This window comes from Thermobia domestica, chromosome 6 (assembly GCF_964235325.1).
Source record: "Thermobia domestica chromosome 6, izTheDome1.hap1.1, whole genome shotgun sequence".
Classification (NCBI taxonomy): domain Eukaryota; kingdom Metazoa; phylum Arthropoda; class Insecta; order Zygentoma; family Lepismatidae; genus Thermobia; species Thermobia domestica.
In genome coordinates, this window is record NC_137459.1 from 225,105,101 (window position 1) to 225,127,456 (window position 22,356).

A 22,356-nucleotide genomic window follows, 5' to 3' on the forward strand; every position below is an offset into this window, starting at 1 on the left:
ATCACTATGAGTAAATAATTATTTTTTAATATTCTGTAAAATATAAATTTTACACAGTTTACCTTTGTGAATTATTATTTCTAATTTATATCCCTCAAGAACCGAGAACCAAGGGTCTGTGGATCACAATATTTCACGCTGAGCTCGCATGCGTACCAGACTCGTTAAAGTCTATGACCATATCAACTTTGGCCAATATCGGATGAGATTAACGCGTTTTAATGAAATTTATTGATTTAACTAAGTTCAAGTCCAATTTTTCTGGACAGTATTTTGAGAAAAAAAAATGCAACTACAGGCTAGTCAGAGCATCAATGCAACTGTGTACTGTCAGCAGTTGAGCCGTGTTCAAGAATAAACTCAAGACTCTGGAGCCAGCACTTCTGAATCGCAAAGGCCCAAGCGGCACACCGACGTCGAAAAGACGTGTTTTTTTTGGTGTAAAACACCGTAAAATACACCGAACATGACGTGATTTACACGTCTTTTCCCACGTGGAAATGTCCGGGAATATGACGTGATTTTTATGACGTCTTTTACACGTCATAGAATATGACGTGATTTTTATGACGTCTTTTACACGTCATAGAAATGACGTGTAAATCACGTCTTTTTTACGTGATTTCCACGTGTAAATCACGTCTTTTTCACACCCTTCATGTGAATTGGAAGGGGGGCGTTCTCGAAATGAGGCGGCGAGAAGCAAAGGGGTGTAAGCGATATTTGCAATAAAGTATGGATGTCTCAAAAATGGATTCTGCGCAGCTAAATATACAAACTGGATGGTGAAGCTCGTCGCAGTCCAATAGAAAGTCTACCCATGAATGCTCTACGCCGAACTTCATTATGCAGTTTGTATATTTTGCAATGCAGAATCCATTTTAGAGACATACATACTCTATTGAAAATGTCACTTACACCCCTTTGCTTCTCTCTACCTCAAATGTCATGGAAGTCTGACAGGATTGTTCAGTTCCAAATGTCAAAACCATTAGAAATTGATGTGCATCCGCAGTTTTGATATTAGGAATTTCAATCCATGTACTACCTCGATTATTCGCCACACTTTTGAGGCTATTTACCAGCCCCTATTCAACCGTTTTGCACCAAAGTTAGGGGTTAGGCTACTAGGGCTACCTAGTTCTGGCCCTGTAAATTTTGAAATAGATCGGTTGAATAGTGGTTGAAACAAATAACCCTGAAACTGTGTAGAATAATCGAGATCCTACTACACATAGATTGAGATTCCTAATGTCAACACTGGATACACATCAATTTATGATTATTTGAACATATGAAACTGAATAATAATAATAATAATAATAATAATAATAATAATAATAATAATAATAATAATAATAATATCTACTCTAAAACACACAGCTTACAACACATTTTTTAAAAAAAAATGATAAAAAAGAAAAAATCATACTTTTTCTATTTTCTTAACTGCGTTTTTTTTCTTGACAGTTCTGAACTGATCTCTGGCCGCAACATTTTTCTTGGGTAAAAAAAAGTCTACGAATAACAACTGGACAACGATTATTATAAGTAAAAACAACAATGAAAATAAATTTATCCTTGTGGCTGCTGCTTGATTTTTCACCATTGTGTTGTAATTTGCATAATAATTTACAAGCTCCTATACCAGATAAGTAAGACCACTGTAATAAATAACAGATCAGGATAGACCCTAAGAACCCTAGATCTTGCCACAGCGAAATACATCACCACCCTCTCTCGGAAGCACACATTGGGGAACGTCAAAGTATTGTGGTCTATTTGATTGGTCTGTACAAAGAATTTGGAAATTTCGCTTCTCCGAATGTTCGTATTATCTATGGATTGGGGATTTCCATATCCAATTAACCACCTCTAGTGTTGTTGATTTATATTTTTTTAGTATTTGGATACTAGCCTATTGAAGAGTATATATTCGCCTTAATGTGTGGTATATTTATCTACACATTAAGAAACGAATATACAATAGCTGTCGAGGAATAATTATATACCTAATGCAACAGGAAAGAAACGGCAGCGCTTGCTCCACGAAAGGATAAATTTAAAGCCATACATTAAAAAGAAAACCGAGACGCATTGAATCGACTTGAAAAACATAAAAAAAAGCCCTCGAATGTAAGACTCACCCTTGGCGGAAAAAAAAGCCCTACATAACTTTTAAGAATGAGAAAAGACGAATAAACATGGTAGAAACAAAGAATGAAATGGAAAAATAAAGGAACATTGTACTTACAGTCCTAAGAAAATGAAATGAAATGAAATCTTTGAGTTTTACGTCCCACGCATATACCGGTTAGGCTAAAGGAGACGGTGATAATGAGAAATGAATAAAATGGTGGAATGAAGAAAGTGGGAGGAAACGGGAGAACCCCGAGAAAACCCACGCACACGGTGTTTGTCCACTACGTGGACAAAGTTCACTTGGCGGGGGCTGGGATTGAACCCGGAACCTCAAGCACCAGAGGTGAACGCTCTACCACTGAGCCACCGCGGCCCTTAGTACTAAGAAGAATCCACTCATTTCGTCACTGGAATTTATTCATGTGTATTTACTAGTACCTTCTTCTTAATGAAATTACGGTACAACACGTGCTTCCATAAATTTTATAGCTATCCATTATTACGCTAGTATGCGCACACATACACACAAACACAACCACCCACATCCAACACACACTCACATACACAAGAACAATGGGTTTTATTGACAGTGCAAAATTTAGGACTAAACTTTTATAACTCCAATTTAAGACACCTTTATTTTGGAGGTGAAAAATCGAAAAAGAAAGTACATCTTAAAATTAATTAACCTCTGAGGGATGAAAGCGAAAACACATAACCATTAATTTGAATTCTACATTTATTAGTTATACGTACAATGTGCACGTTTTGTCGTATAAACTAATATTCATGCTATTTGTAATGCAACAAGAAACACTGATTGTCTTTATTATTTGTAATACAAACAAGAAATATGTAGACAATGCAAATCTGTTGGTTATAATCTAAAACTTACAGAGATCTTTTAATAATATAAAATAAAAAGAATCAATTTTTTCTATAAATTTCGTATGAAGGAAAACACCTTTCATAGTTATTGAAAGTACAGAAATGCAGCATCATATCAAAAAAGCCTCACGTGCTTAAGTAGGTTAAAAATGGGGACTGCGGTAAGTATCCCACTTATTATCCCATCTATTATACCAGTAGCAGTTTCTTCCATCTTTTAGTTTTTGAAAGAGATGCCTTTACATTGATTTCCAACAAAGCGAGGAGGAACAGGTCAACATGTTTCAAGCATGCCGAATCCTTTTCATCCTCAAACAACAAGGCAGATGGAAGTGAATATCTTTCTACTAACATTTTGAAGATTTGTGGCATTTGTTCATTTGAAGGTCTTTATTTTTACTCACGAATGATAAGGGTCTTTAAGGCTAGTTTGCACAACGTGAACTTTGCTCTTTTTTCCGCGGGAGTTAAATTCCATCGCCAGCTCTTTGGAAACCAAGCATCAGAGAAAGGTCTCTTTTCCTCCCAACGATGACAGATAGGAACACTGAAACAGAAAAAAAAAATCATGAACAATCATAGTGCCATTTTTCAGGTGGGGAGAAAATTTTAAAAAATAATTACAATACGTCATGTGTAACTACAATCAATACGCAATAAAACGATTAGTTACTGCACTCGCTTGCATGAAGTCCCACTTTTAACGGCCTTCCAAACAGCGAAATTAAACTACCATTAATTTTAGTTATTCTGTAATAGCTTAACTTTTGATTTTATTGCAGCTGTTAACTCTGATTGTTCAGGAGGATCAAACAAGTTGGGGGATATAAGACTTTGTATATACAGATACATGACAAATAATTCTGAAACACTCATAGAAGGCTACATTACGTATGTGCTCACAATATAAAATGCCACTCCAAGACCAACTTTAGGATGTGAGCTAAAAGTGACGATCAAGTATATTGATACGATATTGATACAAACAAAATGGTGTATAACTTATGTATTCCGAAAAGTAAAAAATTGTGAGCAAACGCCCCCTCACTTGTTACTGGGGTATTTTTAAAAAAATAAGACTTCTAGAACCAGAATTCTGTCACAAGCAGTAGGGTGAAAATCGTCACATTATTTGTTCTGAGCAGGGTTAGAAGTTGCGGCAGTTATTATTATTATTATTATTATTATTATTATTATTATTATTATTATTATTATTATTATTATTATTAATAATAATAATAAATAATAATAATAATAAAACTTCTCTTTGGTGAAAATTATATTTTACCCCTCTGTTGAGAAAAATATTTTCGGGAGGAGTACTTTTATCCATTCAAAAAAAAAAAAAAAAGCGCGAACACTATAACATGTGATACATTCCATATTAAAGCTTTGCTTATATATAAATACTCAAGTCAAATAAAATAATTGCTGAAGGAATAAAAATTAATAAACAGGGAAACCTTTAAAAATCTAAAATAATAAATAAATAAATAAATAAATAAATAAATAAATAGAGTGTATCTGAAGACAAGGGTAGTTGCTGAAACAGTTACATTTAAATAAAATTGGCGCAGCTGTGGCTCGGTGATAGAGCGTTCACCTCTGGTGCTTGGGGCCAATGATTCGATCCCAGCTCACTTCAAGCGGCTTTTCTTGGAGTTCTCCAATTTTTTCCCACATTCTTCATTCCACCATTTAATTCACTTCTCATCATCACCGACTCCCTTAGCCTCAGTGCCTGATCGTGGAACGTTAAATTGAATATTTCATTTATATAAAAGTATTGCCTTGTTCAACAATTATTTTATTTTAGTTAAGTACTAATAAAATATTACTACTTTCTTTCTTTTCTTCTTACTCGGCATTTTCTTACATGGGTATTATAAAATAACATGTCAAAAACTCACCTGTCGCAACTTTGGTATGTATCTCATCCTCCACAGTGATATTTCTAGAGCAGCTCGACGAGCAGAAAGGGGTCAGGTGGTCTGCTGTTGAACAATTCACCATTTGCAGGAGCATTGGCCACACGCTCTGGAAAGTGGGAGTACATACAAGGCTTATTTTGGCAAATAACATGTATTTACACCTAGGCTTATTACAACGACTAAATACATTTAACATGAAATGAAGCAGTTTAATTTTATGTAAACAGTAAAGTGGGTTTTTACTACATTTCGTATTAAAAAAAAAACAGAGCTTATAGAAAGAAAAATGAGTTGGCAGAAAAATATCAGCCATAAATTTCACATGCTTTCTGTTCTGGATATTTTCAGCGTAAAGGAAGGTGTGAAGAAGAGTCCGAAATCGTCCCAACCTCGATGCAGGAATGGCCACTTCTTAAATGGAAAGATACGTAAAATAAATATTGACAAACTTGTGGACAGATAGATTTTATGGATTATTGTCTGCCCGTTGTTAACAAGAAGCAGGGATCGGAAAATCTTTGAGTTTTACGTCCCACGAATATGCCGATTGGGCTAAAGAAGACGGTGATGATGAGTAATGGATGAAATGGTGGAATGAAGAAAGTGGGAGGGAACGGGAGAACCCCGAGAAAACCCACGCACACGGTGTTTGTCCACCACAAAGTTCACTTGGCGGGGGCTGGGATCGAACCCGGGACCCCAAGCACCAGAGGTGAACGCTCTACTACTGAGCCACCGCGGCCCCATAAGAAGCAGGGATCGGTTTTGAGAACGGAGTGAGAGCGTAAAATATCGCATCTTGAACACAAAGAACACAAATGACTACCTGCGTTTTCGAACGCGGACACTTTCTGACCAAAAACACCAAGGCAAGTAATTTCTTGCTATGTATTGCTTCATTTAAATTCTGCAACGTGAAAAAAAAAAAGAGTTTTTATCTTACATTTATAATACAAGCTTGAAAAAATCAAGAGCTCCAATTTTGGGGTAGGTTTTATTTTTTAAAAGAAATAAAAAATATCCTACTCTGGGAGGGGCAGTCGTCACCTCTGGATCCGCCCCTGTTGTTTACACACCTTCCTTTTGGTGGCAGCAGATATGTAAGCCCCGAAACAATGAGGTATGTTTTTTTTTTTTTTTTTACTGATGGGGCTGCAGTGCCTCAGTGGTAGAGCGTTCACTTCTAGTGCTTGGGGTCCCTGGTTTCATCCCAGCTTGTGCCAAGTGGGCTTTGTGGTGGACAAACACCATGTGCCTGAGTTTTCTCGACACTCTCCCGTTTCCGCCCACTTTCTTCATACCACCATTTTTCACATTTCATTATCACCTTCTTCCTTAGGCTCGGTGCCTTTCCTGGGGCGTGAAACTAAATATTTAATTTCATTTCTTTTTAATGATGAGGAATTGGTGTTCCACCTGAAAGCAGGTTTTGGACCCAAACAGACTTCCGTTGTTAATGTGCGCATAAACATTAGGAGGATATTCCCTATGTCAAGAGCTCTCTTAAACACATCTGACTGGAACCAGCACCAGCCCCCAACCACGGTCCCTTAATAAGACATTTGGTTTCCTTTGAATCGTTTCACGATTAGCAGTGGAAATCATAATAATATAGTCATGTAGAGGATACTTAATTGAGCTGGAATATATTTTTTTGAACTTCAGTGGCAACATTGATAAGTATCCATCATCACATGCTGGCACTGGAGTAAGTACTGTAATCTAAAATGCGAGGGAGCTGTCTACTCAATTAATGAACAAAATATTCGAACAGTCAAAAACCCGTTACATTATGATTTCCACACCGAATTCTGTAGCACAGTTACGGTAGCCAAGTGTCTTGTGAGGGTGTAGATGCAGCAGGGCGATGGTTGCAGTTTGAGAGTGCTCTCAACTCAAGGTGACCAGACGTCCCGTTTTGGCCGGGACATATTTTCAACCCTTATTTTCAACCGTTGTCCCGTTTCTTTCAGATTCTCAAACGGGAAGCCTAAATGTCCCGTTTTTAAGCAAACATGACCCAGGTGTCCCGTAATTATTATTCAAAATATAAATAGCCAATGCTAATTCTACACTCTTCCGTACCAACACTTACTGGGAAGGTTCACCCGTGCCTAGAACTTCTGAATATTCAAATGAGAATTGAGTGTTCTGTGGTTCAAGTGGAAATTGAGTGGGAATTCTGAGTGTTGAAGTAGTTAAAAGTATTGTTGGGTAATACTTAAGTTAGAAACGCTGTGTTAGCATTCTTACTTTGTATTTTGTAAATTGAAAACACTGCTGAGTCCCAAAATGCAATGTGGAAGTCACCCCACCCCCCGTCGCCGATTCGTATGCGTCCCGTTTCTGAAAGTAAAAGTTCTGGTCACCTTGTCTCAACTGGGGTAATATCCTCCCACTGATTATGCACATATACAATGGGGGCACTACTTTAGCAAACGGGTCTACCAAATATTCATCTATTTTGTGGATTTTTTCACTAGATTTAAGACAGTAGTGCTACAAAAGGTTAAACAAAACATAACTGAGTGAGCGAAGGGGTTAGAACTTCCATAGGGCTCGTTGTTTCTAACTTTGAAGTCATACACGATTGGCATTGCAACAATTGCCGAGGGTCATTTCCCAAAGAGGTTCACTCGAGCAGTCGGTTCTACCTAACAGAAAATTCATAGGTAACATACGATGTGAAACATATTTTTGTGAAGGAATAAAAGTGTGAATGTCAGTAATTAATGTCAGTACACAGCAAATTGAAATGAATTTTGGGCATTATTCGAGCAGACGGTTCTACCAAATTTTGACATATTTCTTACAGTTTCATATCAGGTTAGAACAATGCATTTCTTTTAGCAGAGCATGAACTAAATCAGAAGCTCCATTAGTGCTTGCAGATTGACTTCAGGCCTCAGTACAAATACAGCGTGGACGTAAAGCGTAACAATTTCAGTGAATAAAACACGAACCAATTTATTTCAGCTCCCCACTAAAAAGCAGGGGTAGGAGCACAGCAACAGAGTCCGAACGGCAGCGACGGGATGCGTCCGTAGGGAGCAGGCGCGTCAGCGACGGGGAATATACATCTAAACGAGAATAGTGGAAGACCACACTTACATATGCAATACTTTCACTGATCACTTAAAATTCATTTCAATATGCTGTACACTGACAGTAATTACTTATATTCACACTCTCATTCCTTCACGAAAAATGTTTCTTATAATATTTTACCTATAAATTTTATATTTGGTAGAACCGTCTGCTCGAGTGAAGCCGCATTTTGAGTGATAGTGAAATCATTGTAAGCGTAAGTGTGCTTTTCCATTATCCTTCTTTACGCGCTTAGTCCCCGTCGCTGACGTGCCTGTTCCCTACGAACGCACCCCCTCGTTGCCGCTCGGGCCCTCTTGCTGTGCTCCTGCACTGATTCCAATAGAATGCATTTGTGCTTTTTAGTGGGCACCTAGCAAAAGTTATTTCGTGTTTTATGCACTGTACTTAATATGCTACGCGTCGGGAAGGTTCTAGAACACAAGTCCCCCCCATATAGGTTAACAGCTAGATTGGTTCTTTTCTGTACCAAAGTTTAACATTTAATTCACATAGTATTGTTGAGCGAGCGTCAGCGAGTGAAGGCGGGTTAGAGCCCCGCACGGCACGTTGTTTTCTGTCTTTGTTACAATTAAGTGGGAAGGGGTACCTGTGTTCTAGAACCTTGCCCCATGCGTCTACTCTAAATTTACACTAACCCCCGTGAAGTCAATCTGCAAGTAGTAATGGAGCTCCTCATTTAGTGCATATTCTGCTATAGAAAATACAATGCTCTAACCTAACCTGAAAATGTAAGAAATGTATTAAAATTTAGTAGAACCGTCTGTTCCAGTAATGCCTCCAAAAGCATACACTTACTGTCATCTCGTTGTTTGCTTGTATTTATCAGTCTTTCGCCTTGGCAAATAGTACCACAATGCGTGCAGCTTTTATTATACGGATTCATAGTATAAGTAGTAGTAGTAGGGACGGGTTAGAAGCCCCGCGGAGGTTGGTTGGTCCTGTTCTCGACATGAAATAGGCAAATTAAAGACTTGTCCAATTTTTTTCCGTATATTTTACAATCTACGGATCTGTATAATAAAACTGCACCACAGAATGACATACGGTACTTTCCCATGCATACTCACTCCCATATACGGTTTATTGAGAATAAAAACACATACATTATCATTTTACTACCTTCACTATTAACATTTTATATAGTATTCTACCTAAAATATTTAATTTGATACAGGCGTCTGCAAATGTTAACCTAATGTAGGTATCCTCGTTCTTTCTACGGTATTTTAATACGCTGTAATAAGAAACCGTAGAATACTCAATCTGCTGAATTTTACACAGAATGCACCTAGATAGGAATATGATAGGAATTATACTTACTTGTCTTAAAGCTGACCTTTATCACAGGTGACTTTAACAAAACACATTATTTATATTCACAAACAATACCATCAAAACACGATTCCGCAAATGGCTCACGATTCCCAGAATGCACTGCTCAAACTGCAGTTACAGTACGGGGAACGTCCGCGCTTTTTAGCACCTAAAAAAGACGTCTATTTTTGGTGATGTCCGACACGTGATTCTTTGTACCATTCTGGCACGTGATAAACACGTACAATTTAGGTCATGTTTGACACGTCATTTTTGTTACCATTTTGGTACGTGATAAAGACGTTCCAAATTTTCAAAAGACGTCATTTTGAATTCGAACCCCAAAAAAAGACGTGTTTATGACGTGACTGTGCTACTTGGGGGGGTCCTCCTGTTACAGGACAACGCTAAGCCCCACGTGGCTAGGATGACCCGGGACGCCATTCTACACTTTGGATGGTAAACACTATTGCATCCGCCATAATCTCCGGACATTACACCATCCGATTACCACCTGTTCAATTCCTTGGACAATCAGCTTAGAGGACGCCAGTTCAAATCCCCAGTAGAGGTGCAAAATGCACTTGATACCTTCTTCGATTCACGGCCCACCAAGTTCTACCGCGATGGAATACATGGCCTTGCAAAATGTTGGCAGAAGGAGACTATTTTTTACCTTCCAGGTATGTCTTAGGTTAAATATCGATGTTTGAAGGTCTTGGGTGAAAAAGCGACAGATCTTTCTTGGCTTTATAGTTACTAAGCTCGTCAAGATCTACCACCTTACCAAGTTTGCTAAAAATTGGATGAGTTCCATCTTTCGCGCTCTAATGAAATTTCTTGATTTCTCTGATTCCAAAAATAACATTGATAGCTAATAACTCAGGAACAAAAAGTCTGTACATCATAATATTTTACATGAGCTTCCATGCATACCAAGCTTGTCAATATTTACAATCCTACCAACTTTCGTCAAGATCATTTGAGTTTAATCAAATGCGACTTAGTGAAATTTCTTGACATCACTAACTTAAAATACAAATTTGATTAGCAATAACTCTGGAACCAAAGTCCCAAACACCATAATATTTAACGTGTGTACTAAATACTTTGCAGTCCATAACCATACTAATTTTGGTCGTGATTGGATGAGTTTCGTCAATAGTAGGCACTACACACTATCCTTTCATTAGATCCAAATCCAAGGAGCACGGTAGCTCAGTGTTAGAACGCTTTCCTCTTGTGCATTTGATCCCAGGCCAAGTAAGTTCGTGGCAGACAACATCGTGTCCGTGTATTTTAACGGGATACTCTCATTTCCTCCCACATTATCATTTCACGAATTCCGAAAACTTTTCGAGAAACGAAAAATCATCGAAAAAGGGAAAACGAATTTTTTTCGAAAAACGATTTTTTTCGAAAAACGAAAAAACTTTCGAAAAAACAAAAAAAAAAATTTCGAAAAATGAAAGACGGAAAAATTTCCGAAAAACGAAAAGCACGTTTTTTTTCGAAAAACGAACGAAGAAACGAGGAATAAAATTCCCGAAAATCGAAAAACAGACTTCTTGAAAAAGGCCATTCCTAATGAATACCACCGCGACAAGTCGTGGTTCTTATGATAGTGGCGTATTTTCGTCCGGAGAAATTATGGAAATAATAAATAATGTAGACTCCGATGCTTTTGAAACGGACGATGAATGTAGTTTGTACGAAGATTCTAGCATCATTATATGTGACACACAAACCTCTTTTCATATAACATCACTGCTGAACGGGACGTTAAACTCTAAATCAAAACTCAACACATACCTCTTTCTATTTAAAAAAATATTGTGTGGTATACAATATTCGGAATTCAAGATGGCTGCCATGATATGCACTAAATCATTTAATGCAGTTTATACAGCAATGCCAAATTGTAAAATTTGCTTTTCCTCCGTCTATGCGTCTCTTTGTTACAGCCCTGTCATAATATTTTCCCTATTTGATACATATGTAAAACATAGCACACTCTGTCTCAAACAAATGAAATGTCAAAAATGAATTCACATTCTCATTTGTAGAAATATTTAAGTCTAAGTTGAAGTGTAAAATCATAACCTTTTACATTTAAAACAATATTGTGTGATATGCAATACGGCGGAATTCAAGATGCCTTCCATGGTGACCACACTCCAAATCAATGCAATTGACATGTCGTTATTATTGTTCTGTCCCAATACTTTTCAGTAAACCTGTATACAGATCCACATATGTCTTCTTAAAGCAAAATTAAACTAATGTTTTCCACAGAATATTTTTCATATTAATATGTATTTTTATATTTTGATCCAGGAGTAGAAATGGAATTTTAGAAGTAAGGAGAAAGTCAGCAATAGATAAAATTTCATTGGGCTATGTCACGAGAATACAAACTCAGAAAGACGGTAGTTAGGGGCGGACTGGCCAGGGTCCTTAGGTCCCAATCGCGGCCTAGGCCCTCTAAGAAAACAATGATGAAAGAATAAAGAAAGAAAGAGAAAGAAAAGCTAAAACAAAAGAGAGCTAAATAATTCGGTAGCTCAGTGTTATTATGCTACTAACACACACTCCTCTTCCATCTTTCCATCAATCAGTAAGTTATATTTTTCAATAGGGTCCTTTTGTTACTAGATTTGTGGCTAGGTCCATATTTCACTATGGTCTTTTATTATCAGAAACTGTGATTTAGTTTGTACCTGGGGCCTTGGGCCCTTCTTTTAATATATTGGACAGTTGGGGCCTTCTTCCATTACATTGAGAAGTTGAGGCCCTGGGCCCTTTATTCATTATCTTGGGCAGTTGGGGCCCGTATTTCATTTCATTGAGCAGTTGCGGTCCTAGGCATGTTTCTCATCATGTTGAGCTGTTGGGACCTGGGACCTCTTTCTCATAATGTTGGGTAGTTGCGGCCTTTTCAAGGTTGAAGACTGGTGCCTGGTTTGTAGCTGGGTTCATATTTAACCACAGGCTGATTGGTTCTTTATGGATGTTAATACATCTTGTAGCTCTATATTTGATAAGTCAAAAATGGAAAAGCAACGCATTTTTAAAAATTTATTTTCTATCAAAAAGTTTACAAAATAACAGGAGAAAACTATGGAAGACGCCAAGAAAGCGGCATTTTCAACATAATGGTTGATTCTATCTAAGATGTTTCATTGCTTAATCAGCTGGGTATAGTAATTCTCTACGTTATAAACGGTCAAGTATTTTAGTGGATGTTAGCAGTTGTCGTAAACAGCTTGGGCGTATCTGGCGGGGGAACGCGTCCCCCCAATATTTTGAAGTACAAAATATTCAATATTTTGTTCTAATTTAGTTTATTTACTAACGACAGAATAACATAAATAATAATAATTATATTTATTTGTCATATAATATTCAGGCTGTTAACAGAGTTCTTGATATGCCTCACGGGGTCCGTGAAGGTAAGCAGAAATGTAACAAATGGAATTAAAGATAATAAACAGGTTGGGCTAGATAGTACTATTTAAATAACTTTCTTTGATGTCCTCCCCAAATTGTATATGCCAGAGACGCCAGTGGTAAACAGTGACACTACAAGATAAGTAACTTAAAATGAAATCAAAAGAGTATTTTGTGATAAAAATGTTTTGATGTCTGATATTGTAAGTTGCTCTTTTGATGGAGCTGCTAACTTCAGTGGCTGCTATTAGGGAGTTAAAGCATTACTGGAGAAGGATAATTCTGAAATCATTTACACCAAATGCATGGCTTATGCTCTTAATTTGGTTATGACAAATTCGACTGAGTAAATCCCTGAAGCTGCAAATTTATTTCAAACCAGTGCCGCGTTCTGTCTGAATACTACAAAAGAAAGGATGTTTGTAAGAAAATGATTGATGCAAGCCACGAGGGACATGACAGACTACGAAAAGTTCAACAAGTTGGTACGACACGACGATGGAGCAGAAACAAGACACTGAATATAGTAGTAGTGACACTAACGAATTTCGCTACGAAACCTGAAGCCAAGACGAGGACAACTGTCTATCATCAAGATTTCTTTCATTTTTATTGTTCCTTAATGATGATGTACAGGACAGGGGGTTTAATGCGAAATCAAAAATTTAAGCTAAACTTTGATGAATAAATGGACAGAATTTAACACTGTAATGAGGACTTCTGTGTTTCAGGACTTATTTACGGAAACGGGGCCTGTCTCAATATACCTGAAGTCTCACGGATTGGACTATCTTACAACCAGGAGACTTCTAGGCAATTTGCAGCAGCAGCTTCAGAAGAAAATAGAGGCAAAAGATGTCTGTTTAATGCTTTGCGAAAATACAAAAATATTTTGTGTGAAAATAAATCAACAGCTTGCGCAATCTGGTGTAGAGATAGCAATGGAAAAATATTTTCTGCACAGAATAATCTTAAAGAAGAAGAAAATGCTAGGAGAGCAGATGAACTGGAAAAGAACTTAAATATAAGTGAAAATGATTTATTCAGAATAAAAAACTTCACCGAAAATTCTGAATACAGCTGTTACATGTGTCAGTGATAGATTTCAGCAGCCAAAAGAACTCCAAATACTGGAACTCAAGCACTTTTCAGAAATCAAGAAGAATGATGTATCTGCAAGAGCTTTCAGAGTTCTTGCGAAAAAAAAGACTAAATACAAAACAGGAGAAAATATACAAAGAGCTCCAGCAGTTCTCTGTCGTGTATTTCACTGTCACAAAACGTTCTGGTTTTTGATGATCCTGAAGAGAATGATGCCCATAAATCCGTAGAAGATGATGATTATGCGTAACTATGGGAGATGGAACATCTTGGGACGGGATTCACGGTAAGAGTGATAATGATGCTGCAAACACCTTGTATAAAAATTGTTTGTCATGTGCAGGGAAAATTTTGTACGAATTTCAGTCAGTCTAGTTGCTTTAATAATTTATACATTGTATACAAACATGCGTTGTCTCTACCATGCACGCAAGTGACATGTGGAAGGTGCTTCTCAAAGTTAAAGTTAGAGTAAACAAATATCAGAGCTAGTTTGTGTGAAGATATTTTGGACACATTTTTGCTAATGAATATGGAAAGAGAAATGTTAAATTTAGTGTCTGTGAACGAAGTTATTCAGGAACTCCGCAATTCATAAGCTGAACTGCAAAGAATCTTAACTTTTTAAAATGATTAGTTGTTTAGTGGTTTAGCAGTGTTTATCATTTTCAGTAAAACTATCGTGTTCATTCCACAGTCAAAAGTTATTATTAGTTGTTTAGGGTTAATGCAACGTTACCATTTACCCGGACCTGCAACATAAATGAATGAAGTTACTGTCTATTAAAAACATTATATTTGTAGGCGGTTTCTCCTTTTACATTTTGTTGTAACTCTGATAATAACAGAGTTATCCATGTCAGGGGACTTTTTAGACACCCCGTGTGGTAATACAATAATAATTATAAAATATTCTCTTGATAGTTTATGTTTCTGGAAATCCTGTGCTTGCTGTGACATCAAATTTCCAATGACCAATGATAAATTATAGCTTGCAACAACTATCAAGTAACAACGAATTTACAACTGCATAACGCGATGGCTCATCGCAGATGTTCATTGTACGCAGTGGCGCAACCAGGATTTTATTTCGGGAGGGTCTAAGAATATCCAGTACAGTAGTCTGCAAACGACGTGCTGCACCACTTGATGTGGACAAAATTGAAATTAGAATTCTCCTCAATACAAGCAATTTAGTTATCCTTATTATTAACATGCTAAAAAACCTTAAAATGAAAATTCCAATTCACAAACTCCCTATTATTAACGTTTACAAGTTTTAAAATTTGCGCTATAATAATTATTTTGAACATTTTTATTTTTGCTTAAAATGACGCACTCTTTACTAACATTTATTACTCTAAGAAATAATTGTAGGGGTTTTCACTGGGTATTTCTCGTTTCGTACAGTGCTTTGACTTAATTCAATATTCATTTATGCATTGATCTATTTTGAAATTTCACCAAAATTTGTCTGCAGCGCTGCTGTATAAGATAAACCAGGTTTGTTTCGGAGAGGGCATGGGCCCCCGAGTTCATAGCTGGTTGCGCCACTGATTGTAAGTTATTTTAGAAATTGGTGTTATAGTCTGAGGGCCCTCCATGGTAACCGCGGCCTAGGCCCTAATACACCCAGTCCGCCTATGACGGGAGTGCAAGCAAACTTTCATGGAGAACGACTTAAGCGATAGCAAGTGTTCCAAAACAATCAACAAGCAAACAAAACTAATATTACCATTCAAATTTCCTATTTGTTACTAATAACTACAAAGATATTTCCTTCATTTGCACAAACACTTCAACATACTAAGGGGACAAAATCCTCTTGTGTATGCCTGATATCCACTCTTGCTTTGATCTCAAGCTTTTTACCCGTGGAACCGTATTTAACGGGCCCTTTTGACGCGGGTTCTTTCTGACTTGTGCCTTTTTGACGCGGGTCCTTTTCACTCGGGCCCAGTTGACGCCTGGCCGTTTTGACCCTTGCCCTATTGTACTCGTGCCCCTTTCGATCAGGGCCCGTTTGACGCATTTTCTTGTTGACTCTGGCCCTTTTGTCACAGAATGCTTTAGACCCGGGCCTTTTCGACGCGGGGCTGTTTTGACTCGGCCATTTCTAGCGGGTTCACTTTTGACTCGGGTCCGTTTGATGCAAGGCCCTTTTGACTCGGACCCTTTTGTCGTGGGACTTTTTGACCCAGGCCCTTTTCATGAGGAGCGTTTTGATTCGTCCCCTTTTGAATCGGGTCCTTTTGTTGCGTAGAACTTTTGACCCAGGCCCTTTTGACAGGGGGCCATTTGACTCGGGTCCTTTTGTAGCGGGGTACCTCTTCACTCTGGCTCGTTTGACGCAGAACCCTTGCAACTCGAGCCCCTTTGTAGTGCGAATCTTTTGATGAGGGTTTTTTGATTCGGGCCCGTTTGACGCGGAGCATTCTGACTCGGGTCATTTTGTCGTGGGACCCTATAGACACGGGCCCTTTAAATGAGGGGCGTTTTGATTATAGTCTTTTGACTCAAACCCTTTTTTGCGGAGGTTTTGACCCGGGCAATTTTCACGAGGGCCATTTTGACTCAGGCTCTCTTGTAGCGGGGCATCTTTTGACCCGGGTTCGTTTCAGGCAGGTCTCTTTTAACTCGGGCTCTTTTGTCGTAGGACCCTTTTGAACGGGCCCGAGTAAAAAGGGACTTGCCTCAAACGAGCCCTTTTGATTCGGGCCCTTTTGACTCCTGCTCTTTTTTTTCGGAGAAGTTTGACCCAAGCCCTTTTTTCGCGGGTCCGTTTTGACTCGCGTCCTTTTTAGAGGGGACACTTTTGACTTCTGCCCTTTTGTTGCGGAGACCTTTTGACCCGGGCCCATTTGACGTGGGAAAGTTTTGATTCGGGCTCTTTTGTAGCGGGACCCTTTTGGTCCTGGCCATTTTCATGGGGGGATTTCGTTTCGGCCCATTTTGACTCGGGCCCTTTTGTTGCGGAGACCTTTTGACGCGGGGCCATTTCACTCAGGTCCTTCCGTAGCGGGATCCATTTTGCTCCTTGCCCGTTTGACACAGGTCTCTTGGGACTCGAGCCCTTTTGAAGTGGGACCCTTTTGACTCGGGTCCTTTTGATGAAAGGCGTTTTGACTCGTACCCATTTTTGCGGAGACCTTCCGAACCGGGCCCTTTTGACGACGGGCCGTTTAACTCGGGCCATTTTGTTGCAATGCTCCTTTTTGATCCGTTGCCATTTGACTCGAGTTATTTTGTCGTGGGTCCCTTCTGACCCGGGCTCTTTTTATGAGCGTCGTTTGATTCGGTCCTTTTTGGATCGGGCTGTTTTGTAGCAGGGCTCTTTTTCAGCCGGGCTCGTTTGAGGCAAGTCCCTTTTTACTTGGGCCCTTTTGCAATGGGTCCCTTTTGACCTGGCCCTTTTGATGAGGATCGTTTTGATTCGGGCCTTTTGACTCCTGCCCTTTTGTTGTGGAAACCTCTTGACTCGAGCACTTTTGTTGCGCGGCCATTGTGGTCTGGCTTTTTGTAGCGTGGTCCCTTTTGACTCGGGCTCTTTTGACTTGGGCCCTTTTGTTGCAGAGGCGTTTCGACCGGGCCCTTTTCACATGGGCCATTTTTGCTCTCGCCCCTTTGTAGCGGGGCCCCTTTCAACCCGGGTCCGTTTGAAGCAGGACCGTTTTAACTCGGGTCCTTTTGTCGCGGGCCATTTTGACTCTGGCCTTTTGGTCTTTGCCCTTTTGTCGGGCCCTTCTGACATGGAACCATATATATAACGCAGCAGCTGAAATACCTGGGGCGGGGGGCCTGGGGGAGTGTGAGTAAATGAAAGAATGATTTCACTGTCATACCAATTTGTTTTTTCTTTCGACATCATATCTGGAGATGAATTTTCTGACTAATAGGCTACAGCGGCGAAAGACGATATACGCTATCAATGATAAATGTTATGACTGTTAATATATATATGGAATAAAACGAAAAACTCTATATCGCCCCCCCCCCCCCGTTGGAAAAAATCCTGCGGGCGTTAGTGATTATGATGTTGCCTAGTTACTGTATTATATTATTCTATACACGGAATAAATACTTATGTTTTTATATGATAATAAGAACCTTATCTACATTTATTACGGCCCTTGCTTTAAGACAACGAAACATATTCATGTTCAGCTTACTCAGTTTCCATTCTCAAATAATTACAGTGAGGCGAATGAAATAATTCAAGCCCGAACACGTCGTAGTAAATTCCTGAAGAGTAACAGCGCTAGTAGCAGTTGTTAGCAGTTTTCAACTTAACATATAAGACAATAATTTGAAAAACTGAGAATACAAATCTTTTCAGAGATGACAGTGCACTGATGCTTTAAATCTATGAACTTACTCCCTATACCTACGTTATTTCCCTAGTCAAAATAAAATCTCTTCAAAATTAATCAAAATTTATTATGCAACCATCCCTTCCTTAGAGTACTGCGTGGTCACATACCCGTCACGGCGATGTAAAGGCACTTTTGGCGACGAAGATACAATTCTGAACGGCAAAATTGTGTTCCAAATTTTCATATTTATTGACAACGAATTCTACATTGTAAAAAAATTTGGCCTAGGAACTTTCATCTTAAAAAAAATGTTTAAACTTGCAAGGAATTTTAAAATGTATGAGCTACGAACTAATAAACAGAACCGCAAAAACGGGGTTGGCTAAATGTTAATTTTTTATTCCTTATAGGGCAAGGTGGGGTTATTGTGAGACGTGCTAGCAAGCAGGGCTATTAAGAGACAGTCTTACAGAATTAAAACTGTGTATACTAGACAATAATACTGCAGTGTGTCCATAAAGTTGCGCAACCCAAAGTTTGATTGCGTATATTTTTGAAACAAGGATGATATGGACCTGAGACTTGAAACAAATGTAAGCGTGTTCTATGTAGATATTTTCGAGATCATGACCGATGTTGGAATTTGGAACGCGTTTTTGTAGTAACGAAAGGAAGTACCGAAAGTGTAAAATAAAAATGTACAACATGCAAAAAATCAATATCAAGTTGCAGAAATCTGATTTCCTGCGGATGACTCTCTGTTTATATGTGCAGCATGCATCAACATTTATCCATTGGTGCGAAAATGTGACACAGTTGATGCGGCGTTGCCTTGTAAAAAGGCTATTTAATGCAAATCCTCAAAATGGGTGTTTTTTTTTGACAGAAGCACGGACCCAGCAAACGCTGTTGTCGTAAAATTACACCAACGCGTGTGTTTTAGGTTAATTAATGATAAGCAATGAGAATTTGCGCACAATTGAGAACCTGAGTTTTTATGCAAAAATTTACAATAAAAAATCTCACCTACAGCTGGCAACCCTGGAATCCTCGTGGAAAGAGAAGGGCACTTTACAGCAAATTCTCGAAGTAGCTGCAGCGTTCTTGTACACACTAATTTACACGCTTCACCATGTATCTTGACATCCTTTTTAAGAGTGTTCCTGGTGATTGAATTTCTGTTTCAATGTTAGTCTTCAGTTCCTCAATGCTCCTGCGGTTATTCTTGTACACTACATTTTTCAGATAATCCGATAAGAAAAAGTCAGGTGATGTTAAGTTCGGAGAACGGAAGAGACACACATTTTTGTGATTAATTCCCTAATATTTGCTGTAAAGGGCCCTTCTCTTCCTACTAGGATTGCAGCGTTGGCAGCTGTAATTGAGTAATTGTTTTATCGCGAAGATTTGGATAAAAACTCAGGTTATTATTCATGCGTAAATTCGCATTGTTTATCATTAATTAACCTAAAACACACCTGACCTAACCTAATTTTAATAATTTTACAACAACAGTATTTGCATGGGCCGCGCTTCTGTCAAAGAACACCCATTTTGTAGACTTGTATTAAATAGCCTTTCTATATGGCAACACAGCATGAACTTCGTCACATTTTCGCACCAATGGATAAATGTTGATGCACACTGCACATACAGAGAGAGATTTACCCGCAGGAAATCAGTTTTCTGCAATATGATATTGATTGTATTCCTTTTTTTAAACTTTTTTATTTTATACTTTTAGTACTTCATTTTGTTACTACAGAAAAAGTTGCTAATTCCAACATCGGTCATGATCTCAAAATAACTACATAAAACACGCTTACATTTGTTTCAAGTCTCAGGTCCTTATCGTTTTTGGTTTGAAAGATATACACAGTCAAACTACACTAAAGCCAAAATAAAAACCGGTACGGAAGCACTATACAATCACTCATCAACCAGCCTGCACTTTAATATTGAAAGTAGCGGAACACATCCAACGATGAATGGACCACAGGCCGCTACATGGTCTCGGCGATTTGACTATTTTATTTTAAAGTCAGTCCGAATAGTTGGGAATCCGGATAATCGTCACTTCACTGTATTTTACTGATACTACATCGACTAGACATGACGGAAATGACTAGACTAGACATGACGAATTTCCCTTAAATATCTAGTATTTTCCCTTCAGCAATAAATTTTCCCCTAATTTCCAGGTAGTGTATTAACCCTGGGTGTATATATAATGTAAAAAGTTTCCCTATCAGGGATCTATTATACACCTACTTGTATATTCGTCGCTAAGATGAAACATCTTTCTTAAAAATGGAAGAATGAAAGCTCGGGCTTGTCGCTTGATGAGCCATAACAACTACACTGAAAATTGTGTTACAAGTAATATGAACTAGCACTGAAAAGCAAGGAGAAACTCACCAGGTCAGCAAAGTTTTTATCAGCCTTCAAGAACTCATCTAGTGTGTCCACTTCCTCAGCAGTCCTCATCGGAAAATCAACTGGTATATTTACGACGGGAATTCGGTGTATACCATCGTTGATTCTGCTGTCTAATTCCTTCTGAAAATTAAATAGTTGAAAATTTTGGTGCCTCAAGAGTACCAAATTGCTCATAACCTGGCGCTCAAAATCTGAAAAACATAGGTAATAATGCATTAGTTTACGACACATAATATGGCAAAAATGCCGAAGTGTTTTATATTCGTGTTGATTGGCTTTCTTAGCAATTTAAAATGTTATGTTATTTAGAAGATAACAGTTGCTTTTTGAATTAAAAAAAAAACACTTACTATTCAGGTAAGCGCGTTGCCAGAAAATTTAAAATGAGGTTAGACAAAACAAAAAATACTTGCTATAAACCTGGGAGACTTTCATTCGAACTCGTTAGTATTTATTTTTAGTGAACCCTCTTTCTTATTTTCTGGCAACACCCTTATACGATTTTAAGGGGGCATGGTGGCTCAGTGGTATAGCGCTCAACTCTGGTTTCCATGTCATGGGTTTTCTCGGGTTCTCCCGTTTCCTCCCACTTTCTCATTCTACTATTTCTTTCATTGTCATTCACTTCCTATTTCATCCGTCTCCTTTGGCAATTCGCTTGCGTAACCGTGGGATGTTAATTTATAGAATTCATTTCATTTCATTTACTTATCCGATTTTGACCCAAACCAACAGCCTGGAATCCCTGAATATATTGCACATTTATAAAGCTCTTATAACAAAATGGTCTACTTTTCAATTTGTTTTTATTAATTTTCTATATGTTTGTACTTTTTTGGAAGCTTGTTTTCACACTTCGCCCTTGTCCGATTTTCTTCCCCAACGAACCTCATATGAACTTGGAAACAATAAATAATGTGTGAAAGTTCATTCGTATTGAATCACGCGTCGACAGTTACCATAAGACACACGAGACACACACAAATGCCGAGAGACTTGAGTAGTAGACCTGTGCTTACGATCGGTCAATTATTAAAAAAAAGAAAAGAAAAGAAGAAAGAAAAAGAAAAAGATTGTCATTTCCTGTCTTGGTATCCAGTTGAAAGTCTCCCATACAACTTCCCATTCGCATGAGGGTCCCTTATTAGTACACGATTTAAACGTTCAGATAACATTTCAGAACATTTTCCGTGTTTATTTTACTTTATTAATAAGATTATTTTCTTTCAGCTAGCAGGCAACACTCTCAGCATTATGGTAATGTGATGCGATAATTAAACTTCTTAAAATAATAACATAAAGAATACCATATGCTAACCCTTAAATATTTACAGCAACTAAACTCAGATTAAAACGGACAGAACATCTCATAAATCCACTGGGCTTCGTCTGTTCATAAAATTACAAAACAAGATAAAACTTTCTACAACAGCAATTGACTGATTACACAATTTAACACGTTCCATTCTGCTTTTATCTATTATCCTGGAAACCATTCCCAGTAGACAGGAGCCGTATAAAGTTTGGGGTAGAGTTCATATTGCATTGTTGGAATATTTGAACAGCAGAAAGAAAATATTTGTACATGTTCTTCTGGAGGCACGAAATTTTAATAAAACGTTTCTTGCGAACAAGTTAAAAGCCGTAATTGTATTTTAACGGATTTA

General features: G+C 38.1%; 2 protein-coding genes across 4 annotated transcripts in view; one reads left to right on the forward strand and one right to left on the reverse strand.

Annotated features, from left to right (window-relative positions):
- The window catches only part of Apoltp (Apolipoprotein lipid transfer particle), a 6,186,292-nt gene that overhangs the window by 1,061,127 nt on the left and 5,102,809 nt on the right, over nt 1-22,356 (forward strand). The window lies entirely within an intron of this gene.
- On the reverse strand, nt 2,486-20,872 carry LOC145688426 (uncharacterized). Of its 2 annotated transcripts, XM_081762643.1 has the most exons (3): nt 20,669-20,872; nt 4,941-5,067; nt 2,486-3,577 (listed from the first exon to the last, which is right to left on the reverse strand). In XM_081762643.1, the coding sequence occupies exons 1-3, from the start codon at nt 20,861-20,863 to the stop codon at nt 3,498-3,500; spliced, it is 402 nt and encodes a 133-aa protein (XP_081618769.1). In that variant the 5' UTR covers nt 20,864-20,872; the 3' UTR covers nt 2,486-3,497. The 2 variants fall into 2 exon arrangements, 1 of the variants encoding a protein (XP_081618769.1); XR_014131904.1 differs by lacking the exons at nt 2,486-3,577; nt 20,669-20,872 and adding an exon at nt 9,393-10,092 and having other exon boundaries at nt 5,046-5,067.